The 11620-nt window shown below is 40.5% G+C and overlaps 1 protein-coding gene across 1 annotated transcript; it reads left to right on the top strand.

Moving 5' to 3' along the window:
• Positions 1 to 1238: 1238 nt before the first annotated feature.
• Positions 1239 to 11140, top strand: ak9 (adenylate kinase 9). The gene is made up of 28 exons (XM_073493210.1): positions 1239 to 1346; positions 1596 to 1670; positions 1889 to 1975; positions 2167 to 2306; positions 2408 to 2730; positions 3100 to 3218; positions 3600 to 3747; positions 3857 to 3953; positions 4040 to 4125; positions 4465 to 4659; positions 5200 to 5336; positions 5515 to 5721; positions 5808 to 6071; positions 6181 to 6302; positions 6767 to 6986; positions 7086 to 7169; positions 7256 to 7456; positions 7671 to 7889; positions 8033 to 8249; positions 8337 to 8538; positions 8691 to 8837; positions 8935 to 9152; positions 9471 to 9667; positions 9859 to 10028; positions 10191 to 10289; positions 10462 to 10564; positions 10678 to 10792; positions 10931 to 11140. The coding sequence occupies exons 1-28, from the start codon at positions 1263 to 1265 to the stop codon at positions 11137 to 11139; spliced, it is 4485 nt and encodes a 1494-aa protein (XP_073349311.1). The 5' UTR covers positions 1239 to 1262; the 3' UTR covers position 11140.
• The last annotated feature ends 480 nt before the right edge of the window (positions 11141 to 11620 follow it).

Genomic DNA, 11620 nt, shown 5'->3' on the forward strand with positions numbered 1-11620 from the left:
CCAGTGACTCCATGTCAGTTTTGTGTTATTCTTTGTGGCAGGGTGTTGGCAAATCCACCTTGGCCAAAAAAATTGCACAATCGTGGAAGTGTATCTTAGTTGATGGTAAGTGCAAGTACGAGTGCTGTATTTCTGGTCATTGTCCAAACTCATTCAGATGTTTCTCATGCAGCTTTTGTAATATTTCAGATACAGATCTTCTCAGCACACATATTAAAAATAAAACAAAGCAAGGCGAAGAGGTGAGTATCAAATCTGTGTCATAGGACAGAAAGGTTAACTGTCCCCTTTACATATCATGTGTTTTCCATATATACTGTATACTGTTCTCTGACCATTTCAGCTCTTGAATATCTTATCTGAGGGGAGAAGTATACCAGAAGACAAGGTGCTCCAGCTGATTCTTGACAGGCTTAACTCACTAGATGTGGAGCATTATGGTAAATTGTGTAGCTCAAATTTGATCAGGTTCAGCTAAGTGATCATGTGCTGTCATTAACAACACCACTGTGAAAGCTTTGCTACTGCTTGTACTTGATAAAACATGTGTTATAATACAGGATATGTACTGAGCTGCCTGCCGTTCCTATCAGAAGAGTGTCTGAAGATTCATGAGCAGATTGAGCTGATCAAAAACCTCAAACTAACACCCGATTTCATCATCAACATCAAGGTTTACCAACACGTCCTCTATTTACACTTGTGTATTGCATTAAGCAGCAATTGAATTTTAAGTTGTTTTTAAATGGACCATTTAAACATTTGTATTTTGAAAGGTCATATATTGATAAAGATTTGAACATCAACAGATTGGTTTGATGACGAACTTAACACTCCTATCTTCTGGTACAGTGTGCAGACAATGATCTGGTGAATAGGCTGTCAGGTCTGAAGCAGCACCCAGAGACAGGGCAGCTGTACAGCAGGAATGAGTGGCAGCGTGAGGAGGTGTTTTACAAGAAGAAGGAGAACAAGGATGAGGAAGTAGATGATGAAGAGGATCAGGTATGGCTCAAGGAAAACACCTCTTGCTGTCATTGGTGTAAGAGTAATTTGATTTTGATTGTATTTGAATGATTAGTAGAGGGTTATCATAATTTATTACATTCCTCCATCTCATTATGTTAATTAATTTTTTATCACAACCTTAAATTTTAAACCTTAAACAAGAAAGTTGTCAAGCCAAGATTTTCTGTTACACTAATTAGTTATTTTGCTTGCAGGCTGTGGAAGAGGAGCTGCAACAGGATATTACATTCCAGATGGTGCGGACTCCAGAGAATTTAGCCAGAAATGCTTTTCTTAGAATCACCATGTACAAAGATACCATGCTCAGACCACTAGAGGTGAGTTACTCAGAGCTTAAAATTCTGAATGACTTGCACATTAATTAGGAAGTGTAACAAACACACTTGATAGAGCTTATAAATTAGGTTAATCATCTATAATGAAGTGTATCTATTTCTTACACAATATAAATTACAATCTTTGTCTTTGAATTATTTGCAGCCACATAATACATTTAAATAGGTTTGATTGCTCTGATTATTTTTTTTTAAAGCCATTCATTTGTAAGTTAATTGATATTTTATCAGGACTACATGACAGACCATAACCTCCTCTACCTGCTGGAGCTGGATGGAAACAACACACCTGAAGAGCTGCACTCGGTAAAGACACGAGGGATAAATAAAATACATGCTACAGTTTTTAAAAACAATATGATTAACAAATAAATGCATCGTCATGTTATATCATTAGGTTGTTGAATTGTTTTTTTGTCACTATTGTAAATTTTCACCTAGAGACAGCAGCATTTTTTTAGCCAAAATGTGCGTGTTCAATTACCTGTGGATTGACTTTAGTTTGTTGACTATTTTGTCTCGAGACTGTAATGTCCCATCTTGGATCCATGGCAATTAAGCGCGCCTCCATTCCGGTTCTCCTTCACCAGCCTGATGATGAAGAATCTCCAGCGGAAATTGCCAGGGTCTGCCATTAATTATCATATTCATATTTTATTTTGAAACACAATCAGTAATATGAATGCGTAGAAAACACCAGTATTTCAAACAACCTTGATATGAGCCTTAAACAAGGGATGCCACTGAATCCATTCCTGATTTAACCATAAGCAGTTTAATCCTGGGTCCATCTTTTTTCCAGGAGGACCTGCTGAGAGTTATGTCCTCCTCCAGGACGGTGGCCCCTGGCTTTAGATGGAGAAGGAGCCGCTGGGGCCAAACTTGTCCTGTTGCTCTGAAGGAAGGCAAGGTCATTCCTGGGAAGCCTGAATTATGTGTGGGGTGAGTGATCTTCTGTAGACTATGGCTACATGAAAAATCTCTTTAATAGCTTCAAGGGAAACTGGATGAAAATAGCAACCCTTTTTTAAATACCTGTGCAGCTTCCAGGACAAACTGTACATCCTCTCATCTGAGGAGGCCTACCAGAAGTTCATCACAAACCCACGACAGTACTTACTTCCTCCAATGCCCAGTCCTCCTTGCAGAGTTGCCATCATTGGACCTCCGCAGGCAGGGACGAGCACTTTATGTCAGCTTCTAGCCCAGCACTATAACGCATTGGTTCTTGATATGGAGGTTTTGGTTCAGCCAGTTCTGGCCAAGGTTGAACAGGAGAGGCTTGACAAAGTCAAAGAGGAGACAACACAAGTCGCTATAGAGAAAATCAAGATAAAGATGGAGCAGGATGGAGGACAGAACTCAGGCAAGTTTTTTACTATTTTTACTATCGCAGTGTGCCATTGCACATAAGGCCTTCAAAATGCCATGTAGTTTAAAGCATGTTTTGTATTTTTGGAACGTGTGACTTACTGTCATACGCAGAATAAATGTTCTGATATTTTATTTCATCAGATGAAACAAGTTCTGTAGAAGGTAAGATGTTAAAATATCTTCTTTACATTTTTGGTCTCTCAGGCACAGACACAGATATATTGATCCCTTTCACATACAGTATACTGTACATATCACAAATGTTAGTCTGGTCATGCTATGTTGTGTCCCAGAGTTTTGAACTTCAGTGTCAGAGATTATATGGCACTCTGTGTGTGCAAATGTTTTCTGCTGTTCTCAGTGACAGAGGATCATCCAGAGGTACAAGCAATGGTGCTCACTGCGTTGGAAGAAGCCAAAAATATGAGCACATCCCCCTTCAGCCTGTATGCTGAGGTACTGGAGACGCGCATAAAAGAGGTATGTCAAAAGATCTGAAACATGGCAGCTGCATTTACACCGGCTGTTTGGTCCTAAATGATCAGCATATTTGCACATACACAAATACAGCACTACTATTCGGCATACCTAACTATCCTCTTTTTTTTTTTTTTGACTGTTCTAAGAAAATTATTTTAATCTATTGAATGTACTTGTAAGAAACCACTGACTGTATTTAACAAAAATGTTGCCATTTGACATTTCTCATATCCAGTAAACAAGATGTCAAGTTTAACTCAATTAATGCATTGCCTTAAGTTTACTTAAGCATTAACTGAAGATGGAGGTTTATAATTTATAGGTTTATAGGACATCTATAAACATTTTGCCACGGTGTTGCTAGTAATTCTGATGTTACAGATGGAAGAGGCTGACACTGATGCAGATGTCAGGACTGGCTGGGTGCTTGATAACTTTCCCAAGAACTCCTCCCAAATCGATGCCTTACAGCAAGCTCGAAAAATGCCAGACATCCTATTCTGTCTCAGAGACAGTGATGGAAATCAGGGTACGAGACACAGAAACAATGCATCACAACGAGTTGTTTTATTTAAGAATATAGACTTCAGTGTATACTAGTTGTCAGTTTTCATGTATTATTTCAATGTGTTGAACAGTTTTGAAGAGATTGTATGAGATGAACAAGGAGAGCGTGGACAAAGCAGTAATCATGAGGTTGCAAGAGGATCTATCTGAGAAGGAGAAACAGGCCTTGTGAGTGCAGGTGCAGTTATGATTTTTTGAGTTATATCTGGAATGGATTATTTCTGTAGCTTTTGTTGTTGTGCTCTCAATTTTAGAAACCAGAGGGAGCAAGAATCAGAGGTGGAGGCCCCACCTGCAGATATGCAAACAAATCTAGAGACAGTTGTCGAAGAAACTGAAGGTACAGTCTGCATGTCCACCTAAGTCAGCCTTAATTCACTAAAGCTACCCGGATCCAGAAGAACTTGACCTGCATTGTTTTAAAAGCATTCATTGTTGTCCTTTGTAGAAAATGCTGAACAATCTAACACCACCAGTTCTGCATATCCTGACGTAATCAAAAAGGAAGGTGAGTTATTTTCATTACATGAACAAGATGGGAAATATCCCCTTTGTCATCAAGAAGCAAATTCAGTATTTAAGTGCAGTATGTAAGAGCTTTCAAAGCAGCATTGGATTTACAAAACACTTTCCCTCTGTCCTAACACTCTATCTTCTTCTACCCTCTGTGTTGCTCAAGTTGTGGTAACACCTGATCATTGGGAGTTGGGTTATCCAGACGGCCCGGAGATGAATGACTATAAACAGCAACTGCAACAGTTTGTGTTCGAATGGGAGCAAATGCAGCCCGCTCTACCTGTCGCCCACTCAGTACTGGAGATTGGCAGTAAAAGCCCTGAGGACCTGCTTCAAGAGATGATCCTTCATTTGCAGAGTGAGTGTAACCCTATAAAACTATGATATATAGTATAAACATAGTTTTTTGTTACACCACAAGTGTGGTTACACCCTAATGTCTTTTCATTAGTCAGAATCGACAGTCAGGTTTCATGTAAGTTTATAACATACATATTACTTAAGCATATTTTAAAGGGTTTATGGTGATTTTATTGTTTCATCTTAAGCAAGATGTACTGACACAAATATTTCTATAACATCTGGTACACTAACAATTGCATTCATTAGTTTTCTGTGGCTTTTCTTGAATAAAATAATTACTATTTAATTATCAAATTAATAATCACAAGAAATTACATCAAAGTAGAGGAACTCTGCAAGGAAAAACATCAGTTCAACTCTTGTTTAAGGCATTTTTTATTTTAAATCATTTCATTCAATTCATTTTATGTTAATAACCCAAAACTACGATTTTCTTAAAACAAAGATTTTTAGAGTGATGATTTGAATGATTTTTGTAATAATGTAAGAAAAAAAAAACTCCTAATTTAATCTGACTCACTTGCATGATCCTTAGAACCCTTTCAGTATGTCTCTTGGGAGATGTCAGCGGTCGACCTGGATGATGAGGCAGAGGATATGGAGGCCTTAGCTGAGCTGGACAGAGCTGAGGAAGGCAGTAGTGACAATGACGCAGCAGAGGAGGAGGATGAAGTCAGTAAACAAAGAAGTCTTTTAACTTTGCCGCCGCAGTGACTTTTTGTCTTTATAAACTACAGATTTATGATCCTATTGTATCTGAAGAAATCAAAGATACAGACCTGTTTTACTGCTCATTTGACAATAAATGACATAACAACCTTTAACAGCATCTTCTTCATCTCAATAAAAGCAGGGGGACACAGCAGCCAAGAGATTATTAGGTGATACCCGTCATTTCTGCCCTGTGGCCTTAAAAAACCACAACGTCCTGTGGCCTTGTAAGGATGAAATTGCAGCCAAGTACCGTAAGAAGATCTTCTACTTTTCAAGCCTAGAAGCCAGGGACTCCTTCCTTCAAAACCCTGCACAGTTTGTCGCACAGACTGGGCCTCTCAAGGTACAAGCTGACGTGAGAAGAAAAAAAAAAAGTCATAGGAAGAAGAAATAAATCCCTAACAAGTTTCTTATCCTCTCCTCTACAAGCCTCCTGCCCTGCGGATGTTTTTGCTTGGCCCCCGAGGGTCAGGCAAGACCACGAATGGTGAGTGGCTCGCCAAGCAGCTTGGAATCTTCCATATTCAGTTCAGGGAGCAGCTCCAAATGCTCATCATGGCCAAGACGAAGAGGAGGATACCTTATGCTGATGAGGCAGATTCTGCAGAGGAGTCTCCTGACAACTTGGCGGCCCTGATAAAGGAAGCTAGGGGAGAGGACGAGGGGATGGATGCCAGCATGAATGACATGGAGGTTAATTCAATGAATTTTCTCTGTGGCAGGATTTCCAGTATTATGTTGCCTAAAAATATGGTGAATTATGACATTTTCTGACAGTGAATGATTATTTGTGTGTTTACAGCAAGAAGTGGTACTGACTGATGAGGAAAACGACATCAAAGCTTACCTGTCTGATGGAGAGCCACTGAGTCTTCATATACTGAATATGGTTATCAGACCATTCTGGAAAGAGGAACCATACATGTAGTTGTACACACACACACACACACACACACAGAACACACACTTCCTGCCCCTCCTTCTGCCCTCCTTAAAGGAGTTAAGTTTGCCATTTTGGGTTATTATTTGCTGTCTTGCTGGCAGTTTGATTAGAAGGCGGATACCACTCACATATCTGTAAACTCATATGAAGCTGCATGCTTTATGGTAAGCTAACTTAGCTTAGCATAAAGATTTGTAACCACTAAAACTGTTTGTCTAATCTGCACAAAAACTGAAGTGTAAAAAGGCTTTGTGCCAAGCTAAGTTAGCTGACTGCTGGTGGTGGCTTCATCTTTACCATACAAACATGAGAGTTATCAATCTCAGCAAGAAAGCAAATAGGCAATTTTCCCAAAAGTAAAAGATGTGTGTCTTTATGTAATGTATTTTTGTACACCTGACAAACAAAAGTATTTGAGTTGACCTGAACATACTCCACCTTGCAGGTCTACAGGTTTTATTCTGGAGGGCTTCCCTCACAGTCCCCAGGAGGTGCAGTACATGTTGCAGCAGCACCTTTTCCCCGATCTTGTGGTAATCATGGCGGTGGAAGCCTCGGATGTTCAGAAGCGCTTGTTGCCGACATACCTGGAGAAATGGCGTGAGCGGCGGAACCAGCACGAAACACAGCTGCACCTCCTTCATGATCTACGTCAGAAGAACCGGGTAAGCAAGTGACAACATGGTAGAATGATTCCCCTACTAACTTTTATTATCAAGCTGGCGTGAGCATCGGTCACAATTATAGCTATCTTTTTGGTATAGGAGGAGAACATTGCCAGGAGAAGAGCTGAACTGATGGCAGAGCAAGGCATGAAGGCAGCCAAATCCAGGGTAAGCAAACACATCGCAAACACTATCATCCCCTCTTCATCACTGCTGACCACACCCTTCCTATCTCCAATCCCCTAACATATTGGTTCATGTATCAACAGGATGAGGAAGATGATGAAGAGGATGAAGCTGCAGACAATATTGAGGATGAGATACAGGCCATGCTGGAGGATGAGTTTCCTTTAGAAGAGGATAACGAAGACATGGAGAATGAAGAGACTGAGGAGGCAGCATCTGAGAGGCTTGAGGCGGAGATAGAAGACCGTTTCATGACGGATGAAAACAACCTTGCTCCTGTGATGGTACAAAGACAAAAAACGAAGGACATTAACTGGGAAGGCACAGATACTTACAGACATACAAACATTTTATAATCTGATTCCAAGAACACATCATTTGACTTTTACAGAGACACAACATTCAGGGTAAACCTAATGTGACTTCATGTGGTCTGCTGAATATATGTTCACATATTGTACTTTTCGACAAATATATTCTGCTTTGTTTTATCATCAGGAGCTGTTGAGTGAACAAAAAATACCCAATGTGTCAATCAGTGCATCTCGGAAGCCCCGGATCGTGCAGCATCAGATGCTTCAGAAAATCCAGCCTCTGCTGACCAACAGGGAGTCACTCTTCCAAAAATGCCACCCAATCTCATACAGCCTGGCAAATAAGCTGCTGCTCCCCTCTTACAAACTCCACAGTGCCTTTGGCTGCTGGGACCCCATAAAGGTTGGCAAAATTTAGGTTGTAGAGGTATCACAAGCACAAATACCAGTACAGCTTGTCTCTTTTGTGCTGACATGTTAATCTCTTTTCCTGTACAAAGTGTATCGTAACATGTTGTTTTATCCACACACATCCCCCTTCTACAGCAATACAAAGAGAGAGGTTTGATCCAGCCTCTGCAGTGGCCTCTCAATACCACATATCCCCTGATCTTCCATCAGTATATCTACTTCTTTGCATCTAAGGAAAACCGTTACACATTTATGCTCAACCCCTTGAAGTACCTTAGACAACCAAAGCCCAACCCATCCCTGCCTTTAAAAATGGCTGTTGTTGGACCGCCCAAATCTGGAAAAACTACTGGTAAGACTCATGAGAGCTCTCTTTCCCCCAATCTTTCTTTCTTTCATTCAGGTTCTTGATTTTTCTACCTTTGCTGTTTGTCTCCAGTTGCACAGATGTTTGCTCAGAAATATGGCTTGGCCCGGCTGTCCATTGGCAGTGTTATGCGCATGGTGCTCAACACCCAGGAGCACACTGACCTGGCTGTCCAGATGAAAAACCATCTCTCCAAGGGTCTTGTTGTGCCTAATGAACTGGTCATACAGTGTCTGGAGGTGGCACTCATGAGCTTGGTCTGCAGCACTCAAGGGTAAGATGGGGGCGTGTTCAATTTATCTATTTATTGTTATTAAAGCCAAATGACGACATTCTTGGTCATGACTGTCGAGAAATCTGCACCTGCTGTTATTCCCGTGTGAAGGTGTTTTTGCTGAGACAATATTTACTTGTTTGGCATTCCAGATACGTGTTGGATGGTTTTCCGAGTACACTTAAGCAGGCAGAGCTGATGGGATCTCGGAGCATCATCCCCATGATAGTTGTTGAGCTGGAGCTAGACACAGTGGAGGTGCTGAAGAGAGGCCTTGTGGACAAGATGAAGCCCGACAAGTCAGAGAATATACATCAATAGCACATCTTTTTTCTGAAAGCAGTTTAAAATCCCAAACCTTCAAAGTTAATGTAAAACAATGTCCTTTGACTGCAGGCCTCACCTGATGCACGACAGCTCTGAGATCCTCCACATTCGTAACTCCTGTTACAAGCAGGAGGTGGAACATGTGAGGCAACACTTCCAGAAACAATATCAGAACTGGATTATGCTCGATGGCTTGAAGAGCAAATGGTGGATCTGGAACAGAATTCTACAGGAGGTCAGCATCAGCATGAAGTATATCCACAGCTACCTGGAGAGGACCAACAACAGTAAGTACTGGATGCTTATTGAAGCATCATCTCAGCAAGGCTTTTTATACCTAAAATAAATATCATGAATGTATTGACAATTTAAATTCACAATGATGCATTTAATCGCTTTTATGTTATCTCTTTAATTTCTTGTTGCAGTTTGCAAAACTTAATTTACAAATACAGCTGCATGAATGAAACCAAACAGAAAAAGGAAAAAGAAGTTTTTCAAAAAGAGAAATTATTTTTAAAAAGACAAATAAAATGTGAGGAAATAACAAGGCCACTCTTAAGATGACAAGTATTACTTCCTCCCCATGCATTTTAATTCTGCAGGGAAAGCGGCCTGCATCAACAGACTGTGCATCACGCCCAGGGAGCTGCCGTATCGACTTGGAGAGTCTGACCAGTATTGCCCAGTCTGCATGGCTCTACATCATCACCTGGTGGACTGCTCCGCAACTGCAGCCTTAACTCACACTGCTGAGTACAGGGGACACTATTACAGGATGTGTGGCAAAGACCATTTAGAGGTCAGTAAATTGCAGCTGCATTATTAAAATATACTTGCACACTCAAGCCAAATTGAGCTAATTTTCTTCTTTTCAGATATTTCAAATTGTGCTGGATAAAGAAAAAACAAAGATGATAAAAGTGACATTAATAATAGCTGAATTAATTATGGTAACTGTGACTGATGTTTCTGTTCCTTTCTAAACCGCAGCGGTTCCTGATCACTCCAGATGAGTTTGTGACTCCTGGCTGCCCACACACTCTCCCACAACCCCACCTGCTGCCAAGAAAACTAACTGAGAGTCAGGTGAAGAACAGGTTCCCACAGCAAGTTGAGATGAAGGGCTTCTGCCCGGTCACTTATCTGGATGGAAAGCAAAGGTACACATTCCTTTCACATCTAACTCTTACTCACTTTTTTGTAAGCATATGTTTTCCTCAAGCTCCAACTCATTAGAGAAAGCTAAGTCTGACACATACATGATTAGGGTCTTTTTGTCATATCTTGAGAATAATTTTTCTAAGACCCAAAACAAACCGTAGGTATGAAGCTTTGGTTCGAGGAAAGATGGAATATGCTGTGGAATACAGAGAGCAGATCTACATTTTTGAGACAAAGCAGAAACAGGACAAGTTTTTGAGGTGAGCAGATATCTTTTTGTGTATTGTATAATGATTTTTTTTACTTAGTCATGTTTCATCATTTCAGTCATTTGCAAGTCTTTCTACCACTTTTACTAAAGACACTGTAGTGTTATGTGGCCATGACAAGTATCAGTCTATCGATTGAAAGTTGTTGTTTTATTCTGTCAAGGATTCCTGAAACGTACTGGGACCAGAAGCTGCCCAATAAAGTTCCTCCTCTTTGTGAGCCTGTACCCCTCACCTCCCTTCCAACGTTGGGCTACCTGGAACAGGTCACACACACACACACTCAAAGACATCAGAAAATCATCACAGTATTCTGTAATGCCTTCTACAGCGACTCTTTCACGTCTGCCCTGCTTTGTGTTACACCTGTATTTTTTAGGGTGTGGCAGTAGCAGTCATCAAGGCCATGACAGCTGTTGGGTGTCTCAAACCAAAGTATCCCTTCGTCAGTATACAAAGATCAGCACTCCTCTATGTGGCCTTCTACCTGAAAGGTAGGTCAAAAAAGAATACCATGAATTGCTTAAACCTAAGGATGATGGTATGGACGTTGAGTGCTGTTTTATCCATCTACTAACTGGCGCTTTAGTAATATCTTATTCAACTAAGGAATTTAATTTCATATTTTACAGCTTTCAATCACAAGAGCACGGACTACACCAGACAAAAGTACAGAAAGAAGCTGGCCCTGTTTGAAGAGAACTGTGCGCTCATTCCATACCTGAGCTCAACAATGAGAGTTAACTACAGACCTCCCAGTGAACGTCCCATTGACTTTGAGTTCAAACTGAATCGGTTCCTGGCCTTGGGAGACATGCCAGGCGCCAGCATTGTCCTTTAGCTGTGCCTGTTTTGAAACCTTGACTACTGCTACTTTATATTGTGGGGAGAACTGTGTGACAACTAAGTTATATGAAAGGATGTTGCTGTAAAGAGTTTATTTTATCAAGAGTTGCATGCAATAAAGTCTCTGTCAAGGCTGTACGATTTTGCTTGGGTCATTACTTTAACCTTGCTTCTCTGTAGCTCTGCAGAACTTTCTTGCATCATCTTTTACATGAAAAAGTAAGGGTAATGGCTATTGGTTTTCTATACAACTCACCATACACTCTTTAATCTGTCAATATAATGAAATAAACTGTAAATGCAGAAGTAATTCAGAATATGATGGTGTGGATATCGTCCTCTGTTAGCAGTAAGTTGCTCTGCTGCAGTTTTTCCACAATAGATCATGGAAAAATTGTTGTCCAATGTATCCTGGTAAGCAAAGATGGCCTACAATGATTTAAGAGCAATATGTAAGCCACTACTACATACCACCT

Source organism: Pagrus major, chromosome 22 (assembly GCF_040436345.1).
Source record: "Pagrus major chromosome 22, Pma_NU_1.0".
NCBI classification, from domain to species: Eukaryota; Metazoa; Chordata; class Actinopteri; order Spariformes; family Sparidae; genus Pagrus; species Pagrus major.